The sequence below is a fragment of the Schistocerca serialis genome, chromosome 1 (genome assembly GCF_023864345.2).
Source record: "Schistocerca serialis cubense isolate TAMUIC-IGC-003099 chromosome 1, iqSchSeri2.2, whole genome shotgun sequence".
Lineage (NCBI taxonomy): Eukaryota > Metazoa > Arthropoda > Insecta > Orthoptera > Acrididae > Schistocerca > Schistocerca serialis.
The window spans coordinates 874,310,213-874,335,280 of NC_064638.1; the positions used below are offsets into that span (position 1 = coordinate 874,310,213).

The 25,068-nt window shown below is 42.7% G+C and overlaps 1 protein-coding gene across 1 annotated transcript in view; it reads right to left on the reverse strand.

The window, feature by feature from the left end:
- Positions 1-25,068, reverse strand: part of LOC126486327 (C-factor-like) — a 94,585-nt gene that overhangs the window by 57,469 nt on the left and 12,048 nt on the right. Inside the window, exon 2 of the mRNA XM_050108941.1 lies at positions 19,330-19,381. Within this exon, the coding sequence (XP_049964898.1) occupies positions 19,330-19,381 (52 nt within the window). The remainder of the gene's footprint in view (positions 1-19,329; positions 19,382-25,068) is intronic.

A 25,068-nucleotide genomic window follows, 5' to 3' on the forward strand; every position in this document is an offset into this window, starting at 1 on the left:
TATGCTCTAAAGCAAGTCAGAGCTTTATGGGTGTCTAACTTACGGTGTGACTAACACTCGATAAAACGCTTTAAGAAATCTCTGAGGCCGGAAACAATGAGAAATGTTCGAAAACATTTCAGTGCGTCATCAAGGAATGGGCTGAAATTAAAATTAATGATGGCCGCAAGCGAAACGCTACCTAACGTGACCAGGTATTCTTCCAATTACACGTTGGAAGTAGTTCCTATATGAGTACATTGATGCTTTTGTATCAAGGTCATATTTTGGTCTATCAGGAACTAAATTCGACGGAAACTGGTCCAACTTAAAAGCACTACATCAAACCCTCCCCACGCTCGCTATGGTCAACTTGCTCCTGTTCATATTATTTTCTTTCAAATGGCTCTGAGCACTATGGGACTTAACATCTGTGGTCATCAGTCCCCTAGAACTTAGAACTACTTAAACCTAACTAACCTAAGGACATCACACACATCCATGCCTGAGGCAGGATTCGAACCTGCGACCGTAGCAGTCACGCGGTTCCGGACTGAGCGCCTAGAACCGCGAGACCACCGCGGCCGGCTTATTTTCTTTCATTCGGTCTGGTGTGTGCTGCAAATTGAAAGGCTCGTTCAGAGGTTCTGAGCGCTTTTATAAGCACAATTTTCTGATTTCATCACGGTAAACATTACATATAGATGTTATTTCTCTTTCCTTGGTGTATAGCTTTTAATAAAAGGGTAATGAGCAGCAGTGAAATTAAGCAAGGCTATGCAGAGGGTATTAGGTCAGGAAATGAGACGATGGTAGTCTTGGGCGTGGTTTCCAATGTGGGCAGCAAAATAACTGCTGCGGCAGAAGTAAGAAGGATATGAAATGTTGTCTGGTAATAGAAACAATAGCTTTATTGGAAAAGAAAACCTGCTACATCCAAAAATGAATTCAAATATCAAGGCGTATACACCAAAAGTATTTCTCTCCGTTTCTGCTGTTATTTGATGATGTAAGTAAGCACGAACAGTGGTAATAGATGGGCTTCAACCATGATACGAGTCACAGACGTGGGAATATTACTCAAAGGGTTAACAATTAGGTTTTCTGCTCTTTTTAGACATGTAGGCATACAGCCATATCTGTCATTGGGACTGCATTGTATCTGCATCCGTTCGTGAAGAATTCCTGCTAAGGAAACGGAATCTTTTTGCCACTAACGTAGTCAAGGACTCACAACGTAGTACATCTTTCTTGGCAACTATGTTGGTATGAGAATGATTTGCGGTTGTGGGACTAGATTGTATCTGCTACATCCATTTAATATTTTCTAGTCATCTTGATCAAATATTGTCAATAATTATCACAGAAGGAGTGGTTTTGAGTTAGGAAACGTTATTCAGTTCAAAATGGTCGCTTCATGCAAAAGGTGGTCGTACTCTTCATGTTTCACGTTGGGAGCTGTATACGTCAGCTACGATTATGGTAAGGGCAGTATTTACTATAGTGTGAACAAGGCACTGCTGCAGTAAAGTGCTCAATTTATGTAACTATAGCTGTTTTTTTTTCATTAGTTCCAATTTTTATGCAGAAGCTTGATCTTATCAATTCTTTCAGCTAGTGCTCTTTTTTAAGTTCTATTGCCTAAGGGACCAAACTACTAGGGTCATCAGTCCCTAGACGTAGAAACTACTTACACTAACTTAAACTAACTTATTCGAAGGACAAGACACACATCCATGCCCGGGGGAGGACTCGAACCTCCGGCAGAAGCGGCCGTGAAATCTGTGACACGTCGCACCAGACCGCGCGGCCACACCGCTCGGCAACTGCTATTCTAAAGGTCATAACTGAGAGACTATTCTTAACCCTCCGTATCATATGTGTTTCAAAAACCTCTCAGGATTTGCGACAGCAGTATTCTTCGCGAATGCTAAGTTACATCAACAACAAAACAAGACTAAGTCCCTGAAGAGACTTGAATTATCAGTCAGGGACCCGAATTTGTGTTGTTTACATGATCTCGGTGTCAAACAAGACGGTAACAGTCACTGAAGCAATAAACGATGTTATTATTGATGTATTAACTATGGCAGCTAAATCTTAGTCATGTATAACAAATTTCACTGAAGCTGATGAGTATAAGTACACAATTCATTGGTAGATTTCAGTGGTGTAATGTGCTATCGGGTTGGCATCTGGCAGCGCAGCTTCACTAGGGCTGACAGAAACAGGCTGTGGATAGCTGTGAGGCCTTTTTGATCTGTCCAATGCCTTACTCATATTGCTACTGTTTTTGTTACTTGGCAGACGTTTTGAAAGGGTTTGGCTCGCCTGTGGTCATTCACTCTCTTACAGGACTGGTGCCGAAGGACCATGCTCAATTCCCAAAATATTGTCTTTTTATATTGACGAGTAATCTGGATAGTCGTATCACGTTCATGTGCCATCTACATAGCAAATTTAAGATTACGATGCTAGGACCTGACCTGCAATACGTTATGTATTTCATAATCGGAACTATCTACATTAACCGTCATGAGAGCAATGACAGGGAACAGAATGCAGCAGTGCCTTGGTAGCTACTTGGAGACCTGCTTGAGTCGTGTACTAAGGAAACGGTAGTTGCTGGTACACATTGTATAACACTAGTGAGAAGTACCGACTTTTCCTTTTTCTCTGCAAACATCCAGAACTTAATTCAGTAACAAAATGCTAAGAACATATTTGCATTGTGCCAACTCAATGATCAACCTATTTTTATAATTTTTATATTCACAGCCATTCTCATACTGCATTGCAATAAACTTCATTCATTATTTGCTTGTTCCTGTTACGATTATTATTGTCATTCTCTCACTTTCAAGAGTTTTCACATCCCTATTTAGTATTGATGCACATAAAGAGTAGCTATGAAAGAAGGGTCTGCTTTAGGAATTCCAAGCAATAAAACTCACTACTTTCATGCATAGACATGCAATTGGAATCTGTTCATCGTTACGGGATCAAACAAGAGGGTAACATTACTGAAACAGTGATCAGGCTACTTAGTATATAATAGAGCATACAGATTTCAAGGAGGAAACGTATGGAGACGCAGACTTCCTCTTTTTCCACATGTGCGGCATATCTTTCGTGTTCACGAAAGTAATATCCCGCTTTACCTCTTCTTACATCTAAATGAAATGAATGCCTTGAGGAATCGGATATTTGTTGACTGCGTCTCTTCTTGCTTCCATCCTTACCAACATATTTCTTCATTCTCGTGGTAATCATGACATTCTATATGTATGCTGCAAAAGATTGCAAGTGAACAAATTCGAGATCGAGGTGCAAAGCGTTTGTTATCTTAAGTTATATTCCATTCAAATAAGCTTCCGATGTATTTTTACTTCGTTTGTATTTTTAGATGATTATGAACATTACGGAAAATTATCTCACATGCTTTATGCTGAATGAGAAACATTGAATCATCTGTTTTGCTTTCCCTGCGTTGAAATGATATAATGTCGGCGTCAACAGCCTTCTTCCACGCCGGAAGCTGAAACTTGTATCATTCTGGATTAATGATAATTGAATGTCTCAAATGTATACATAGCCCACAAGGCGACGTCAGAAACCATCAGGGAAGAACGCCGCATAAAAACCAAACGTGCGGGCGCGTCTCCACTCTGAAGAACCGTATCGGACAATCACGACAAGCATTTCGCTGAAGAACTGCCTCGTAAGTGGGCCGAGAATTGGCAGCATCGTAGAAAGTATCTGTCAACACTGTCATAGTGCATTTACTTCCGGGTGTAGGCCGGCATTACCTCGCTAAATTCACTTGACATTCGTTTTCCACATCGAAGACTCATACGACATAATCCACTGTTAGATGAAACACTAGAAAGTATATTTAATTTCTGGACTCCAAGAACGGCGTTCTTCACATAAGTAACACCTGTTTGTGTGTTTAAGGTTGCGTTTTGAGGCTCAGGCAACATCGCAGTGACTGTAGTCCGCCTGTTGCCGCCAATGTGTCGTTAGCTTAGAGGTTTCCTTGTGTGTTGCGGTGCTCGTACTATATGACATAGAAGTTCCAATCTCGGTGGGAGTTGCTGAATGCAACCTTTTATTTTCCATTTTAATTAATGGAGTTGCAAACTGCTAGTAAAAATTCCTTATACGAAATCTGAAGAATGCCTTTACACATCAATATTCGTCTGATTTCGACTTAGTAAATTATGTTAATATCATGGATGTCTCCTTTGCAAATGCCAAGGTCCTTCACTGTAAATTAGATCCTGAAAAGGTTCAAACTTACTGTCAACGATATAAATTTGAGCTTTGTTCGTCATATAGGTCTACCATGTCAGGAGGAACTCCAAATGTGCAGTGTTCCGCACTGCTTCAGAGCATGCATTGCAAGGTATTCACATAGTTTATCGCATAGACTTGCCATAAGGAATGAAACAAGAACTGTAATACACTTTACACCACAGACGCTCACTCTGGCTTGACGAAAACATCCGAACATTGACCAAAAGTTGCACAAATAATTGACTTTGAAAGGAAAAGAAACGAGGTATGAAGCATTTATAAATTCGTCGATTGTAGTGATGTGGTTTAATTTCGTCCCAGTCTAGAAAATTAATTTCGGGCCATACTCAACTCTTGCTGATTAATGTAATATAATACCCACCTACTAATCATGGCGTCTGTCTCCGTTGCTTTTGAGCGTGAATGGAAATCGTAGATATTTTCTGTGGAGCAACATTTAATAATAAAGCGTTTTAAATCATCAAAAGCGATGAGCGGTAGCAGGCGCTTTCGATACAGAACGGGGGAGTGCAGCACCGCTGCTGCCGCCACGGCCGCTGCCGGTAGCCAGCCAATGGATCCCACAGCTTTGCCGCATACGACGTCCAGAGGAGGACAGTCTGCATGAAATATGCCGCAAAATGGTTACTGGATAAAATTTTGATATTGGTGTGTCAGAAAGCGAAATAGATTGAATCTGCGCTACCATTACATTCACATCTTCAGCATTCAGACAGAAGAGGCTATAAAAAAATTTTATGCCAGCGGCTCTCGATCCACTGACATTATGAACAGAAACAACGCACGCTACCACTAGACCACAGGCGTAATCTGCCTATAGTTTCTCTATCATGGGACAAGTTTTCCTCCAGGAAGTGCTGCAGTCTACAGTGTTGCCAGATTGTGCAGATAACCGGACTTAGAGAATTAGCGAGGTGGCCAGTTTATTTGTCCCATGCCGCGATCGGCGAGGACTTAGCCTCTGAAGCGGCCGGCCGCCGGTCGAGTTTTATGTCAAAGAGTGTACATTCCAACATTGCCGCACATGTTCAACAAGAAAGACTCAGCTTGAAGGACTAAATACTGCCAGTAATTTGAACACATTGTTCATGGATATGAGGGTTTTACAGCAAAATTTTTTGTGTATGATGAAGCACAATTAAACTTAATGTTTCCTAAAATGCTCACTTTCACATGGACAAGACAGTGAATCTACTGGGGCTTAAACTGTGGTATAGTCTGTTAGTGCACAATTTTGATTGGCTATTTCTTCTTCTCCTTCTTCCTTCTTCTTCTTACTCTTCAAGGGTATCATGATTGGTCAGGTCTGTTGTAATATGATTCAGACAAGAATTTTCCCTGCAATCCAAACCCTCTATAGAGACAAAGCTATTTACATGAAGCAAGATGAAACCCTACCTCACTATGATCAAGATGTCAGGCTGCACCTGGCCGACACTCTACATGGACAGGGTGTAGGTCAAATAGATCGTATAAAGTATTCACCTCATGCTCTTGATTTGACAATTACGGACCTCTAACTATGAGGGATCATCAAGAGAAACATGTATCAACATAAACAATTTACATTCAATGATCTATGTGAAAAAAATCGAAACATCATATGATGTCATTACAGCACATACACAGAGATATGTAGTTTGCTATGCAGTTTAGTGCCATTAGCACCAAAAATTGTAATTGTCCAGCCTCAGCAACCAGTGGAAGTGGCCATGTGTGTGAGTAGTGAGTAGCAATCTATCACTTTCATAACATTGTCTTTATTCCATCACAGATTTTCCTTTGTTTAATTATAAGTAAAATTTTTAAGAATATATGGACTATGAAATAGTAAGAACATTTTTTGGACTGCCCCCCCCCCCCCCCCCCCCCCCGCCCACTGTATTTTCTACCCTCACCATTGATTCCCTTTTTTTCTTTTAACTGATTTATGTTGGATACAGACCAGAATTTAGATTCATTGATTCATCCATTTACTCATTCAAATACCATGTTCCATAAATTCCATTATGAAGGAGATGTGGGATGAGTCAAATTACATATTAACCAGCAAATGCAGACACTGTAAGCTACTTCTGTAAAGTATTCTAAAAACAAATTATGAGTGGTGCTAATCTCTATTCTGAATAACTGCTCTCCAATTCCAATGGATTCTCAAAATATTAAACATACTATGGTATTAAATTTGGCTTCCCAAATTTTCAGCAGGAAAGATATTAATCAGACAGTTACATCCACCAAAACAGTTGTATCTTGCTTTTCAGTGACCTACACATCCACTGCATACACAGCATTTGAAGGTTTTTCTTGAGGTAATATACCATAGAACATGATAATAATCATAAATGCATAAATAACTATCATGACACCATGGAAACATCCTACATTCTACAGTAAAATGTCCTCTCACATTTTTATTTCCCAAACATTCAAATTATTTTCCACAGATCCCTTTACAGGCTGTTCATTTGTCCAAATGCTGCATCTATTTAATATGTTTACCCAACAGTTTTATTTTTTCATCTAGTGTATACCACCCAGTTTTACCACCAATATTCCCCTGCACTGTACACACACTTATCACTCTCTGATGCCATTCACATTTCTCTGCCTTCCCCTGTAGCTACATCCCATCCCAAGTGGATCACTGCTCCACCTACCTTGTCAGTTTGGAAAAGTATACCCATCCCTAGCTATAACACATTCTCACCTTCTACTCCTTAAATTCCACCTAACCATTTAAATTCACCCCATTCCCATGACATAACTAAAATTCCCCTTTCTGGATACCAACCCTCCGTTTTCAATGACATTCAAATCTTCATATTTTGTCAATTCCTATCCTTCACTAATATAACATTTGAGAAACAAATCTCCTCAGTACAGGCATTACTGAACCTATTCTGTTCACTCTACAGGATACTGTCAATGTGAATCCCGACTACATACATCCTATCTTCCAAACTGAAATCCTTACCCTCCTACACCTAGAAAAGTACTCCATACACCATTTCTCTGGCATGCAGATCTTTTTCATCTGTAACATCCCCCAAAATCCCTCCCCTCCTTGCACAATCCCACACCACCCAGGACTCAAACTCAATCAAGATGCTGTTGCCAACCTGAGTACCAAAAACCTCAGTGCTACAGAAGTTTCAGTCCTATCCAAGGGTCCCTTCTTCAGCCACAACACTCAAAATTTTCACTGACCTAATAAAAGATCTACACTCATTTCTCGTTCCCCACAGTGGAAACACTTTTTTTCCACCAACCCCTCCAACCAAAGCCAGGCAAAATTCATCATTGAGCCTCGCCTCTCTCACTTCATACTCACATCGCACCGTGACCCTCTCTCACACCTACTTAATGTAACTCTAGTTACCTTTAAGGAATTCCTTACTTCTATCTTGGCCTGACTCTCCTTTTCTACATCCCCTCCAAGAAACAAACCTCTCAGGGGAGGAAAAAACAGCCATCCACAAGTTCGAGATACATAATCACCATCCCTGTAGACAATGGCTCCACCAATGTTGTGATGAATGGCAGTGGTTACCAGAGAGAAGGCATCCACCAATTGTCTGACTCCTCCATCTACAAGCCATAGTGATTCAATTTGAGAAGTCTAGCATAACCTCCAATCTCTACTCAAATCCTTAGATCCGTCTCAAAATATCTCGCCCAAATCCATTTCCCTCCTCACCACAACTACCCCCTCATTTCTACCTTCTACATGCTTCCTTAAATCTAAAAAAAAAAACTTAACAAACCTGGCCTCCCCATTCTCATTGATTACTGTGCTCTCAACAAAATAATATCAGCTCTTGTTAACCAACACCTCCAAACAATCCAATATCAAAGACACAAACCATTTCCTTCACCAACTCACAACCATCCCTCAACCATTACTACCTGGATAACTACTTGACACTGTTGATACCATCTTCGTATCACCCTGCCTATGGTCTTGTCACTATTGAATATGACTTCTTCCAACATCTTATTGACTCCAAATCCATCATCTCATTCTTTAAACACCTAACACACTAATTATCCTCCCAACCTTGAACAAAAACAAAGCTCCCATGCCTTACTTTCCAGTCTCCCACCACCTCCCAAAGTCCCACAGTTTGGCCACAGAGGAGCATTCCCTTCATAACTTAGAACCACACAGGAGTGGAGCAACTGAATTAAATTTCTCCAGCATGGTTTTGATTACCTCTCATTGTGCCCTGAAATGAGAAATGTCCTGCCCACTATCCTTTCCAACCCTCCCACAGTGGTATTCCATCGCCTGCTGAACCTACACAATATACTCATCCATCCTTATACAATCTGTGCTACCAATCCCTTATCTCATGGCTCATACCCCTGTAATAGACCTAGATGCCTGTCTGTCCACATGAATGGCCACTGAAAACTGTGGCCAGGAAACAAGTGGACCATCCTGTTGCTGAACATGCTGCCAAACATGATAGCCTTCATTTCAATGACTGCTTCACAGTCTATGCCATATAGATCCTTCCCACCAAAACCAGCTTTTCTGAACTCCACAGCTGGGAACTTTCTCTGCAAAACATCTTACTTTCCCATAACCCTCCTGGCCTCAACCTTCGTTAGTCACTGTCCTCACCCATCCAGCCCCTTCCCTGTTCCCATTCCACCACTCACAGCTGTCATTCCACCACCACACCCAGTATTTTTTTATTTCTCTCCTTTTCCACTAACCCCCCCCCCCCCCTCTCCCACCTCTCCCCCACCCGCCGTTTATCCTACAGCACTTCACTGTCTGCCACCCCCACCATAATATCCCTCCTCCTCCCTGCCCCAGCCTGCTCCTTATCCCAAGCAGTCGCCACTCCCATGATGCACTGGTGCTGCTGTTCGCAGTGTAGTTTCATTTACCTGACACTGCAGTCATGTGTGTGTGTGTGTGTGTGTGTGTGTGGGTGTGTGTGTGGGTGTGTGTGTGTGTGTGTGTGTGTGTGTGTGTGTGTCTATTGTTGACAAAGGCCTTAATGGCCAAAAGCTTTAATTGTGAGAGTCTTTTCGTTGTGCTTAGCTGTGAGGATGGGTCGTGAGTCATGCTTGGGTAGCCCAATTGGTAGAGCACTTGCCCGTGAAATGCAAAGGTCTCGAGTTCGAGTCTCGGTCCAGCACACAGTTTTAATCTTCCAGGAAGTTTCATATCAACACACACTCCATTGCAGAGTGAAAAGTTCATTCTGGGAACTTTCCTTCTCATAATATTGTAACACACTACAGCCTTACATGTAACTACTACTCCTCCGAGGGGAGGAGAGAGGAGAGTCTGTCACTGAAATGTTCACCAATGAACAAACAAAAAGAGTACTGACTTCTCCAAAATGAGTTGTGGAAATATGTGAACAGTATTCTGAAATGTTTAAAAAATGCTGCAAAGCCTTCATAACAGTTTAGACAGTACTGCTAATGACAACAGTTGTGAACATGTTAGGTCAATGAACACAGAGATTGAGAGTGAAAACACATGTCTTTCAGCAGTAAACAATAATTTAATGATGCAAAGCCTCAATAGCAATTTAGAAAGTATTAATAATGACAACAGTTGTGAATGTGTTAGGTCAATGAAGTTAGTGCAACATAAATAGCGTGAAAACTTATGTCATTCAGCATTAAACAGTCATGCAATTAAGGCAGAAATGAGTGCAGAGAAATCCGAAATACATACTGAACACAGTAGTCCTACATACAATCATGTGCTTAAAAATACAATGTTCAATACACGGAGTGCATAGAAGACAACTATCTTCAGGTACAGTAAACTTTACAAACAAACATTTGTTGATAAGCACAAATTTCAATTTGCAAATTTCCAGATTTAATGTAAGGATGTACTCTGATAGCCATGGACATGGCCTTGCTGGAATCGTACATGATGATCTTCATGTAAATTCTTCTTCCATTGTGAAACATGGGGTATCTTTGGTAGAAATCAAAAGAAACATTAATGCTGAAAATCTCTCCAGTTTGTTACAATATACAGCAATTTGTGGGCACTAATGATGTTTACAACAATGAATTATGCAAAGACACTAACAATTTTAAAGAAATTCTGAACAATAGTAGGAGAACACCAGTAAGTGTTGTTGAGATTCTCAGAGACACAACCTCATAGATACTTCTATTGTGAATGAGTAAATCATTAAGGCCAATACAGTCTGAAAAGTTTTGCAAAGCATTCCAGAAGTCACATTTCTTATCTGTAGATTCCCTTGAGAGAGAACACTTTAAACAACATGGTCTACATATAAATATTAAGGGAGAGACACTACAATACCACAAAATCTGAGACATCATAATTCATTAGACAGATGCAAGGAGAGATTCACCACTGGACAGTACTCATAATCTTCAGAAGCAACAGGACAGCTGAAGTAATAAGAACCACCTGCATGTGAAGCAAAAGAAGATTGTCACCACCAACATTGAAATGAGCAGTGCGACAGTTACCAAGGACAATAAACCACTAGTAATTTTTTACCAGAATGTTCAGGATATAATTAGTAAGACTGCTAAATTAGAAGTACTTTTGCTCGAACAACTGAAAGATGTTTCAGTTTTATGCGCGAGTGAACAATGATTGAAGGAAAACCAAGCTTTTATTGCTAGTATCACAGGATAGTAGCTTCTGTAGAGAGACTTTTATAGGTGGAGGAACATGCACATATGTTAAGCAAGGAACTGAACATAAAAGAATTAATATCAGTAACATAAATAACACTGAAAAAGTGTTCGAATACTGTGTTTGCAAACTTAAAGAATCCAAGATAATCGTTTTATGCACATACTGTTCCCCATTAGGCAACTTAATGAAGTTCTCGGACAGTGTAGTAGGACTCATTAGTGAATTAAGGAATTTTAAGGAAAACATTCTGTAGTTGGAGATTTCAATGTAAACTTTAAAACATCCTGCCAAAACATGTCTAAACCGAATAGTTTGTTATACTCACGCAATTTATCACCAACTGTCTATGAATACACCAGTCTTTGAAAGACCTCTAAAACTACAATTGATCAAATTTTTTTGACTTGCAAACACTTAATAATAATGTAGAAATGATTGACACTGGATTCTAATATCATGAAGCAATAAAAGTTAGTGTAAATAATGTACACAGCACAAATTCTAGGACATCTACAGAAGATGTATAAATGAGGACAACATTAAAATATTTAATACTTTGTAAAAAAGTTCAAACTGGAGTTTGGATATATGTGACAATGCATATATGAAGTTTGAGTCATTTTTAGCTAGTTACACACATAACTAAGACATGACATTCCCTCTTAAGAAAATTAAAGTAAAAACCAGAACTAATCCTTGATAACACAAGGGATAAGAAAATCTTCAGAGCAACTTAGAAAGTTAAATACATCAGCTAGATAAAATCTTTAGAAATTTAATTTAATCAGCTAGGCAAAATCCAGTTCTCAAACAGTATGTAAACTGTTACAGGAAAATATAAGAAAGTCATTAGAACAAAAAAAAATAAGCAATGATTCATACACCAACAAAAACAAGGGTAACTAAAAAATGAAACAGTTTAGAAGGTGATAAACACAAACTTAGGCACAAGCGAAGACAAAAGCATCAGCATTGTTATTAAAAGTGAGGGCAAAACTATAAATGATCGTTTACATATTGCCAGTGTATTCATTAGTCAATATACAAGTATAGTACAAAATCTTATAAAAAATGAAAGTCATATAAAGGCTAATCATAACATTTCTGTAAATCCCAAAACTATGTTTTTGTATCCCACAACAGTACAAAAGATAGAGAATGCAATCAGAAAACTAAAAAAAAAAAAAATTTCTATGGTACAGATGGCATTCCAGATAGCATAATTAAACAAAGCAAATATATTGCTCCTCTGCTTGTTGATATAATTAATGCTTCTTTCAACACTTGTACTTTCCCTAGAGAACTTATGCTATCAGCATTAAACCATTATATAGATATAGTGAACCTTATGATGTAAAAAACTACAGAACTTTATCAATGTCGTGTTGTTGCTCAAAAACATTTGATAGAATAATGTACAAAAGACTCTCTCTCTCTCCTTTTTTTACTTAAAAAATAAATAAATAAATAAAAAGTGAAATATTTTCCAATGAACAAAATGGTTTTAGAAAAAAATAGATCTACTGAAATTGCCATATATAATTTCCTAAAGCTTATTCAAAATTCCATTGATCAAACTGAAGTAAACTGTGGATTGTTTTTAGATGTATCTAAGGCATTTGATGTTACTGATCATAAAATATAGATTGACAAACTATACACTATACTGCTATTGAGTCCACAGCACTGCTCATTAAGGAGTTTAAATCATACTTATCTGATAGATACCAGAAAGTAGAAATGGTTCATGAAGCTAAATCCTACTTTTCTGGATATGAGAAAATTACTCAAGTTACTCATGGAGTACACCAAAGATCAATGTTTGGACCCCTCTTGCTCTTGATATTCATAAATGACTTGCCAAGTTATGTAACACAAGTTGATGCTGTACTGTTTGCTGATGATAGTAGTCTTTTAGTTAAAGCTCAGAATGTGACTGACTTACACAAAAAAGAAAAAAAAAATAGAAATAACAACTGAAGAAGCAGCTAAATGGTTTAGAGATAACAGAGAAGAAACGTTATGGATCAATTTCAGGCATACATCAAATAAACCCTAATATAATAGCGAAGTAAGGTGAACAGAAAAAACTCCAATACTAATTTTTTAGGAATTTGATTAGATGAGCTATCCGAAATGGGATAAGCATATAGATTGGCTCAGTAAAACATTAAGTAAATGCCGTTACATATTTGGATGGCTCAAAAATTCCTGCAGTGAAGAAACAGTAATGCATGCGTATTATGAATTCACGCATAGTCATTCATGTACAACATCCATTCCTGTACTCGCTCTGTTCAGTGCTGAAATAAATGTTAATTCTTACTCTAAAAGTGTGTCATTACGATTCTACACCATGTAATACCCACAGTGGTGACCCCAACTTCAACGTTGTGCATTTGGAAATTATTTTGTGCTTATTTTCATCATTAACAAACTTTATGTGCTGGTCCACATTGTCTTCAGAACAATGGATCTACCAGTGTCGTTTTGTGCTAGTGCCATGCACCCTTTTAACTGTGCTTGTATTTACACAAGTGTTCCTAATGTACAATTGGCTAAAAGTGAACAATTACCTGGCCCCTGCCATGGCAGTGGCCACTTAACTGTTACCAGCCCAGCATGGCCACTGTCAGATGCTACAATGCAGCAATGCCTGCTGCTCGGACCGGGCACACTGCTTAGTGACATTGTGAATGATAATCATGTGAAGGACATTGTGTTTCACCCTCCAGTTAAGCAGTCACCTTCCGGTTGGTTTGATGTGCAGATGCAGTTTGAGAACTATACTTCAAACGCTCATGCACATGGGGTTGCACATTCTTATATGCCTGATGCCAGTGCACTCCCCCCTCTCCCACCCCCCCCCCCCCCCCGCCCCCAACCCCCCGCACACTGTCTCAGTGACACCGGTTGTCTCAGCCGTGCAGGTTTCCGCAATCGTCGCTCTGTGCTGACACCACAATTGCCTTCCACCCACATCTGTAATGGCACTGGCCATTTCCACTGTGCCCGCTTCCGCATCAGTCCCCTCTTGGCTGCTTCACAATCGCCCTCTACCCTCTGTTGCAACGGTACCGGCCATTACACCCACACCGTGTCTGCCTCCAGGCCTGCAGTTGGAACACATTGTGCTGTTGGTTACACCGGCTCACTCCATATCATGTGCTGCTTGCGGCAGCCCCTCCACACATACCTCGAGCGATCCAGCATTCACCGCTACTGCATTCCCAGCTTTGGGGGGCCCCCCTCCACCACCAACACAGATCTTCGCCTACCAGTGCTATGTCAAAATGTGTTACTCAGCAGATTTCCTAAGCTGCTTGTGTTGCAAAAGGACAACTCCATGACTTGGTTCACACTGGTGGACCATCTACTGGATATCCATTGAATTTTGGATGACAATGCATGTTTCGTCTGCCTGGTGAGCCACCTCCATGTCCATCCAGACCTCATCAGTGATCTGCTACTCTCGCTGCTTGCCTCCTCCAAGTATTTAATGGCAAAAACATTACTTATTGAATGCCCTTCTTTCTCTCCGGCAGAGGCTATCCACCACATCATACATGATAAGAATCTCAATGACCGCACACCCTTGCAGCTTTGATGGCACATTTGTGCATTAATTGATGATCAAACACTACCAGTTGCAGTGCTTTGGACTTTGTGGTTGGTCAAACTGCTGTCAGACCTGCAACTTCACCTGCATCTCATGTCACCAACCCTCTCGAGGTTCACCTACACATGGCTGATTGGGCATATGCAATCATTTGTCACAGACACTGACTGTCTAAGACGACATCCACATCACCACCAGTTGATAAGCTTGCACTTTTGGTTCTGCGCTCTACTGACAGAGACCAGCACGCTTGCCTCAGCACCTTAGCTATCTGTCAGGAGCTGCCACCTAGTGGCCTAAAGGAGGTACTGCCTGTGGCCCCCCAACAGCCACCAACCTTGCCCAAGCTGCAACCTGATTGGCTTCCTGCCTCAACGCAGTCAGTTGCACTGTGCTGGTTCCATGCTACTTATGGGGAAGCCACCTGCAAATGTCGCACACCTGCACCTTTCCCAACCGAGACCAACGGGCATGCTTAGGCACCATGTCCCACCACAATTCTTCATGGTGCCTACTGTCCGATGCAGCACCACTTGCTCCAGTGGCGCAATGCCACTATGTCACTGACTTGTCAGTGGGCACTCATTTTCTCAGCAACACCAGTGCTGACACCAGCATTATCCCGGCCAAGGATAGGCTTTTGACACTGTTCCTCACAAGCGACTTCTAATCAAGCAGCGGGCCTATGGGGTATCGTCTCAGTTGTGCGACTGGATTCGTGATTTCCTGTCAGGAAGGTCGTAGTTCGTAGTAATAGACGGCAAATCATCGAGTAAAACTGAAGTGATATCAGGTGTTCCCGAGGGAAGCATCCTGGGGCCTCTGCTGTTCCTGATCTATATAAATGACCTGGGTGACAATCAGCAGTTCTCTTGGGTTGTTCACAGATGATGCTGTAATTTACCGTCTAATAAGGTCAACCGAAGACCAGTATCAGTTGCAAAGTGATTTAGAAAAGATTGCTGTATGGTGTGGCAGGTGGCAATTGATGCTAAATAACGAAAAGTGTGAGGTGATCCACATGAGTTACAAAAGAAATCCGTTGGAATTCGATTACTTGATAAATAGTACAATTCTCAAGGCTGTCAATTCAACTAAGTACCTGGGAGTTAAAATTACAAACAACTTCAGTTGGAAAGACCACATAGATAATATTGTGGAGAAGGCAAGCCAAAGGTTGCGTTCATTGGCAGGACACTTAGAAGATGCAACAAGTCCACTAAAGAGACAGCTTACACTACACTCGTTCGTCATCTGTTAGAATATTGCTGCACGGTGTGGGATCCTTACCAGGTGGGATTGACGGAGGACATCGAAAGGGTGCAAAAAAGGGCAGCTCGTTTTGTATTATCACGTAATAGGGGAGAGAGTGTGGCAGATATGATACGCGAGTTGGGATGGAAGTCATTAAGGCAAAGACGTTTTTCGTCGCGGCGAGATCTACACTCCTGGAAATGGAAAAAAGAACACATTGACACCGGTGTGTCAGACCCACCATACTTGCTCCGGACACTGCGAGAGGGCTGTACAAGCAATGATCACACGCACGGCACAGCGGACACACCAGGAACCGCGGTGTTGGCCGTCGAATGGCGCTAGCTGCGCAGCATTTGTGCACCGCCGCCGTCAGTGTCAGCCAGTTTGCCGTGGCATACGGAGCTCCATCGCAGTCTTTAACACTGGTAGCATGCCGCGACAGCGTGGACGTGAACCGTATGTGCAGTTGACGGACTTTGAGCGAGGGCGTATAGTGGGCATGCGGGAGGCCGGGTGGACGTACCGCCGAATTGCTCAACACGTGGGGCGTGAGGTCTCCACAGTACATCGACGCTGTCGCCAGTGGTCGGCGGAAGGTGCACGTGCCCGTCGACCTGGGACCGGACCGCAGCGACGCACGGATGCACGCCAAGACCGTAGGATCCTACGCAGTGCCGTAGGGGACCGCACCGCCACTTCCCAGCAAATTAGGGACACTGTTGCTCCTGGGGTATCGGCGAGGACCATTCGCAACCGTCTCCATGAAGCTGGGCTACGGTCCCGCACACCGTTAGGCCGTCTTCCGCTCACGCCCCAACATCGTGCAGCCCGCCTCCAGTGGTGTCGCGACAGGCGTGAATGGAGGGACGAATGGAGACGTGTCGTCTTCAGCGATGAGAGTCGCTTCTGCCTTGGTGCCAATGATGCTCGTATGCGTGTTTGGCGCCGTGCAGGTGAGCGCCACAATCAGGACTGCATACGACCGAGGCACACAGAGCCAACACCCGGCATCATGGTGTGGGGAGCGATCTCCTACACTGGCCGTACACCACTGGTGATCGTCGAGGGGACACTGAATAGTGCACGGTACATCCAAACCGTCATCGAACCCATCATTCTACCATTCCTAGACCGGCAAGGGAACTTGCTGTTCCAACAGGACAATGCACGTCCGCATGTATCCCATGCCACCCAACGTGCTCTAGAAGGTGCAAGTCAACTACCCTGGCCAGCAAGATCTCCGGATCTGTCCCCCATTGAGCATGTTTGGGACTGGATGAAGCGTCGTCTCACGCGGTCTGCACGTCCAGCACGAACGCTGGTCCAACTGAGGCGCCAGGTGGAAATGGCATGGCAAGCCGTTCCACAGGACTACATCCAGCATCTCTACGATCGTCTCCATGGGAGAATAGCAGCCTGCATTGCTGCGAAAGGTGGATATACACTGTACTAGTGCCGACATTGTGCATGCTCTGTTGCCTGTGTCTATGTGCCTGTGGTTCTGTCAGTGTGATCATGTGATGTATCTGACCCCAGGAATGTGTCAATAAAGTTTCCCCTTCCTGGGACAATGAATTCACGGTGTTCTTATTTCAATTTCCAGGAGTGTATTTACGAAATTTCAGTCACCAACTTTCTCTTCCAAATGTGAAAATATTTTGTTGAGCCCAACCTACATAGGTAGGAATGATCATCAAAATAAAATATGAGAAATCAGAGCTCGAACAGAAAGGTTTGGGTGTTCGTTTCTCCCACGCGCTGTTCGGGAGTGGAATGGTAGAGAGATAGTATGATTGTGGTTCGAAGAACCCTCTGCCAAGCACTTAAATGTGAATTGCAGAGTAGTCATGTAGATGTAGATGAGGACGCAGGCAGCAAGCTTTCTCCTGCAAACCTCGATTTGCTCGCTGCAAATCACTCTCCTATCGCAGTCCTCGGCTCCATCAAGATGTCGCTTCATCTATCACTGAGCGTGATATTTCCTAGGACCTTCCACGTTGCTGATGTGGATGAGCCTGTGCTTGGGTTAGACTTTCTACACCATTACGAGCTATTGCCATACCTGCAGTCCGCTACGCTCCGCCAAGCATCTGGTTCTACTGTTCTGCGCTTGAACGAACTCGGCACATCTCCACTCTCCATCTTCTTGGCTACACTTTCCACATGTGCATCTCTGCCCGAAGATATTATGGCACGTCTCTTCGATTTACTGCACGTCCGCAAACCGATCAATGGGCTCCGCACACATAATGCAGAGTTACATTCCCACATTGCTACCACCTCCGCTGAATTGGCTCACGCACGGAGTACCTTACACAGCCTCTCTGCAGAGCTGCTTCTTTTGACACTGCCTCCCTCTTCTACTGTGTCTTCAGTCTGCTTCACTCCTGTGTCGAGCTGCACATTAACTGCTGCCTGTTCCACGCCAACACAGTTGGACTGGTAGGCCACTCCTGTTCTTGCTTCACAGGACCCTTCGCATCATGTGGCTGCCGCGCCAAGCCTTTCATTGTTGTCTGCCGCTGACACCCCGCCCACTTCACTCCGGCCTGGCACAGACGCTCTTCTCACTTCGCGGGATCCCTCGCATTTCGTGGCTACCATGCTGCGTCCTCGGTCATCGCCTGCTACCAATGCTCTGTACATGCCATCCTGGCACACCCAGGTCAGTCAACCTCCGCCACTCGTGGCCCACCACACTCACCCCTCCACGTGTGCCACCCTTCGCAGATCTCGGCAATTAGCAATGGCACTGGTCACCGAATCTGCACCATGGATGGCCCACCCGTGCATCATAAAGCCTGACGTCTTAAGCTTCGACATTGCTACAAGTGAGTACTGTTTCTGTTCTACGAGTAAAGCCTGTGTGGTCCCTCCCCGAGCCACTCCTTGCCACACCCTGCCGACCTGCCTCTGCCGATGTCTCACCCACCACCACTGTGGCTCCCCTTCGCCTTGCCACTGCCTGCACAGCTGTCCACCACATGAGACCATGACAACGATGCACCTGAGCTGCACATTTTGCGTGCCGGACGCCACCTCCGCCCGCTGCACTGGCACGAATATTTTTTTGTGGGCGTATGTTTGTTAGCTCCACCTCGCCATGCTTCGCACTGCCGGAGGAGGGGGAGGGAGGGGGGCAAGGAGCTCTGTGGCATCTCTGATGTGAAGTGATGACACTTCTTTGTTTATGCTCTTTGGTTTTGTCTTGAGTCTTTGTTCGCTCATGCCATGTCCAACATCCATTTCTTTATTCGCTCTGTTCGGTGACAAAATAAATGTTAATTCTTACTCTAAAAGCGTGTTATTATGGTTCTTCACTTTTTTCCCCCCTCTATTGATCTGAGCTGCTTTTGAAGCAGCTCATAGTAATTTATTTCTTGCTGATACTATTTTAAGGTAGGTACAAATAGCAATGGAAACAGATCTTCCAGCTAACAACTAAAGCAAATGGAACTGAAAACTAAAAGAATTAAAAAATTTTACTCACCAAATTTTAGTATGTGAACATTTTTATGGCAGCCTGCAATTTCTTTAAGATCCTGAAACAGAAAATTTTTAGAGAAACACAGTAATTAATATTTTGAAATTTATTATTTCACTGTCTACTAATATTGATCAAGATAGTAAACATGTTCCTGGACACTATATCAACTAAGCACATAGTAAGCATGCAATTAGTTAACAGTAGGCAGCATTCAGAACAATAGAATATCTTTGGAAGTTCAGGCCATGGCTCCAAGAACCTGTGTCTTTTCATGTGTAACTAAGAGCATATTCTAATGAGAAATGTGCCAACAGATGAAGTATCTCCAAACCACTGCATACAACAAAGTGCATAAGTGTGCAATAACATTCATACCATTGCATTATAATAAATTGTATAAATGTTGAGTAACTACATAATTCTACCTCCAGAATTATAACTTAAACTGTTGTGAATGATTATTAATTTGGCATTTTGGCTTACTATTAACAGTTAATCAATTACTTTTCAATACAAATGATAGGTACTCCTTCAAATAAAATGTCTGCTCAGCCAAATTTTATATAGCCATATATATATATTTAAACCCAGACATCATTTACATAGTATGAATTACAAGACCTTTAAAAACTTCTAATATTTATCAGGTCTTTTCACAACAGAAGACAACTGATGCCTCACTGCTGCAACTGTACATGAAAGTAAATCATAATTAATTTATTCATTCACAAATCATGCTATTTAAATCTCAACATGAAAGAGAACTTTCAGAGCTGTGGACTAAGTCAAGTTATACATTAAAAATCAGAAGCATCCAATTCAGGTAACTTCCACAGAATCCACTAACAACAAACAATGACTACCATTAATCTACTCACATTAGTAATTATAATAAGCTATTTCTAGATTACTTTATGTGTTATTGGATCAAAAGTATCTGGACATCTATTAGTGGACATTAACATGGTGAATGTTCACTCTGCACCTGTATGACTACTTGAACTCTGCTGGGAACACTTTTAGTGAGGTATCTAGATGTCTGTCACGGAATGGTAGCCCATTCTTCCTCAAGAGCTGAAACCATAGATGGTAGTGATGTTGTATAATGGAGCCTGGAGTGAAGTTGACATTCTATCTCATTCAAAAGGTGTTCCACCGGGTTCATGTTAGGACTCTAGACAACTCTCATGCTGATACATATAATCACCACCGCTGAACATTTCCTCTATTGTACACAGTATACAATTTTGTAAAATGTGTTCATATCCTTTCATATTTAGCATTTTCTCATGCATAACAAGAGGACCACATCATAACCATGATAAGCATACTGCATTACTGGCACTACGCATAATGGCTGGTAACATTCTTCAGGCATTTGCCAAACGCAAACACTTCCATCAGATTTCCACAGAGTACAACATGATTCATCACTCCAAATAACTTGTTTCCAATCCTCCACTGTCCAGTGACATTGCTCTTTACACCACCTCAAGTGTGACATCACTGAAAACAGAAATGTCTAGCCAAAGCGCAGCTGCTCAACCACTGGTCCCATTTTTTTTTTCCTCCCTATGCACAGTCATTGTACTTCCTGGACTGCTGGTGCCACTTTGGAACTCCTTCCACAGATTTCATATGGTTTTTTTACACCTGCTATCCACAATATTTGCAGTACCTGTGTGCTGTGTGTCAGTACATGAAATCTGTCTGGTCTCAGCTTTAGAAGGTTTGAAATGCTTCTCATGCACTTGATCCTATCTATTTACTGTTCTGTGTGAACATTGACATTAACCAACAATTTACATCCCTAACTACAAAGAAACTGATAAATTATAGGAGTGGCAAATGACATACTTCATTACATTGTTCTTGACTGTTTGGGGTTTTCCAGTTTCCGGTCTGATACCTTCTACTAATGTGTACAGACTTTTGCATCAGACTAGAAAACTCAATTCTGAACTCTGAAGAGGGATGAGTAAACTGTACACACATTATTTTTACAACTGGTATTGCAATTGTGAAGTTCAAAGTTCATCTTAAATTCACTCTTACTAATAACCAAAAACTTCATAGTTAATGTACTGACACAAGTGTAAAACTGAGCAAAGTGGCACAGTTGTTACCACACTGAACTTGCATTCAGGAGGACAACAGTTCAAACCCAAATCTGGCCATCTTGATTTAGGTTTTCCATGATTTCCCTAAATCTCTTCATGCAAATTCTGAGATGGTTCCTTTGAAAGGGTACAGGTGACTTCCTTTCCTAATCCGATGGGACCGATGACTTCGCTGTTTGGTCCTCTCTCCCAAATCAACTGACGGTCCAACAAGAGTAAAACTCCCAAGATCTCTGACACAGCTTCTGCAAGATATTTGGTTATCACCTTCACATTTTATTTTTAATTTACATATTTTTTAGAATAAATACTTCCTTGACATTAGCAAATTGTCCCAGGAGATCACGCCACAAGACAGTGTTGAGTGAAAGAGTGCTAGCGATCCTATCCACAGGCCATAGAAGTGAGAGAGATTTCTAAATGTAAGACAGGCAGAAATGAGCTTTTTTTGTTAACTTATCCATGTTCTAGTTCCACCTAAGTTTCTTTTTCTTACTCAACTGGATGACAAGGTACTCACACATGGAGTTATATTTACACTCATGATCATACATTAAGAATAATGCAGATACGTGGTGAAACGACGCTCTGGTGGCGGTTTGCGGGTTTAAATCACCTCGGGGTATGACCGTGCAGTGTATTTTACCTGTGGTCTTTGCACGGTGACGCTGGCAGCAGTCCACATACGCAGAGGTGTGTTGGTGCATGTCAGAGTATGGTGCAATGAGGACGTGTGCATATGTTTTCAGACATGCTAATGGTGACTGTGTGTTGAAAATGGCTCAAAGAACACATATTGATGACGTTATGAAGGGTAGAATACTAGGGTGACTGGAGGCTGGTCAAACACAGCAGGTCGTAGCATGGGTCCTCCGTGTGCCACAAAGTGTGATCTCAAGATTGTGGCAACGATTCTCCAGCATACAGGAAACGTGTCCAGGCACTACAGTATGGGACGTCCACAGTGTACAACACCATAAGAAGACCGATATCTCACCATCAGTGCCCGCAGATGGCTACAAAGTACTGCAATTAGCCCTGCTCGGGACCTTACTGCAGCCACTGGAACAGTTGTCACCAGACACACGGTCTACAGACGACTGAACAGACATGGTTTATTTGCCCAGAGACCTGCAAAGTGCATTCCACTGACCCCTGGTCACAGGAGAGCCCATAGAGCCTGGTGTCAAGAACACAGTACATGGTCATTGCAACAGTGGTCCCAGGTTATGTTCACGGATGAGTCCAGGTATAGTCTGAACAATGATTCTCTCCGGGTTTTCATCTGGCATGAACCAGGAACCAGAAACCAGATACCAACCCCTTAATGTCCTTGAAAGGGACCTGTATGGAGGTCGTGGTTTGATGGTGTGGGGTGGGATTATGATTGGTGCATGTACACCCCTGCATGTCTTTGACAGAGGAACTGTAACAGGCCAGGTGTATCGGAACGTCATTTTGCACCAGTATGCCCACCTTTTCAGGGGTGCAGTCGGTCCCACCTTCCTCCTGATTGATGATAATGCATGGCTCCACCGAGCTGCCATCAGGGAGCAGTACCTTGAAACAAAAGATATCAAGTGAATGGAGTGGCCTGCCTGTTCTCCAGACCTAAATTCCATCGAGCACGTCTGGGATGCTCTCGGTCAACGTATCGCTGCACGTCTTCAAACCCCTAGGACACTTCAGGAGTTCCAACAAGCACTGGTACAAGAATGGGAGGCTATACCCCAGCAGCTGCTCGAACACCTGATCCAGAGTATGCCAATCCATTGTGCAGCCTATGTATATGTGCATGGTGATCATATCCCATATTGATGTCAGGGTACATGTGCAGGAAACAGTGGTGTTTTGTAGCACATGTATCACCAATACCGTGGTCTTACAGATCTGTGTCACGTGCTTTTTCTTCCGTTTTAGGGTGCAAAACTGCTACAGTCATTAGCACCCAGTCCGGGAGCGATACTCAAAAAGTGGGGAAAGTAAAAACAGAAGGAAAGCTTGGAAAACCACCACAGAATGGGAGGTTGTTTTCCCCAAAAAGAGCTTCAAATGACAGACATCATCTCACTGACACTGATAAACTTGAGGACGTGATCGGCTGAGCGCGTGTCATCTGCTAAAATGGAAGATACATCAGGCGACAGCTGTAGATGGGCGCGTAGTGGAGTAAAATAGGGGCAATGAAGTAAAAGGTGTCTCACCATCCAGAGTTGAGAGCAGTGGGGGACAAACCAGGGGAGGATCACCACTTTTTAAAAGATGTCGATGGCTAAAAAGACAGTGCCCCATCCGGAGTCTAGTTAAAATTACCTCCTCCCAACGATGAGTTCTGGAGGAAGAGGTCCAAGCACAGGGAAGAGCTTTCACGTCCCGCAATTTATTATTGAGAAGTGCCATAAAAGAGCAACACGATGACATAAAACACTCTGTAGATTGACGAAGGGAACCATGCGAACAGCAGGCTGAAGAAGAGAGACTGCAGCCATGGCCGCTATATCAGCCGCCTCATTTCCACAGATACCATCGTGTTCTGGGATCCAGAGGAATGCCACAGAGACGCTCCCCAAGTGGAGCAAGTGTAGGCAGTCCTGAATCCGGTGGACCAGAGGGTGGACAGGGTAAAGAGCTTGGAGACTGAGGAGAGAGCTGAGCAAATCTGAGCATATAATATACTGTATCCGTTGATGGCAATGGATGTATTGGACAGCCTGGAGAACAGCGTAAAGCTGCACAGTAAAAACCGAACACTGGTCGGGAAGCCGAAATCGATTAGAGGTGTTGCCAACAATATAGGCACTCGCAACACAAAATTATGTTTTTGAGCCGTCAGTGTAAATAAATGTGGCATCCTTCATTTGTGTGCATAGAGCAGCAAATGCCCAATGATAAATGAGAGAAGGGTTACCATCCTTGGGAAGCTGACAAAGGTCACAGAGCAGGCAGGTCCAGGGGCAGAACCAAGGTGGTGCTGTACCCCCAGTTGTCAAGAAAGTTTTAGGAAAGTGGAGGGAAAGACAACGTAGCAGTTGACAAAAGCAGACTCCCGGTGGCCTGCATACCCTAAATCCAAAGAGACGTCGAAAAAAAGGTCATGGGCCAGATTAGCAGACATGGAAGACAGATGGCTAGCATAATGACTCAGAAGGACAGCTCACCAATTGGAAAGTGGAGGTTCAGCAGTCTCAGCATAAAGGCTTTCCACAGGGCTGGTGTAAAAAGGTCCAGACGCTAAACGCAATCCAAGGTGGTGGACAGAGTCGAGATGCCGAAGAATAGACAGCCAAGCAGAGGAGTAAACTATGCTTCCATAGTCCAATTTTGAGCACACTAAAGATCGATAGAGGCGGAGAAGGACCACTCGGTCTGCTCCCCAGGAGGTACCATTCAGAACATGGAGGGTGTTGATGGATTGCAGACAGCGAGCCGAAAGATAGGAAATGTGGAAGGACCCCACAGTTTTCTGTCAAACATAAGTCCCAAGAATTTAGCGACGTCTGCAAACGGAAGGTTGACAGGGCCTAGATGTAGGGAAGGCAGAAGAAACTCCATACAATACCAAAAATTGACACAAATGGTCATATTAGGAGAAAAGTGGAAGCTGGTTTCGATGCTCCAAGAG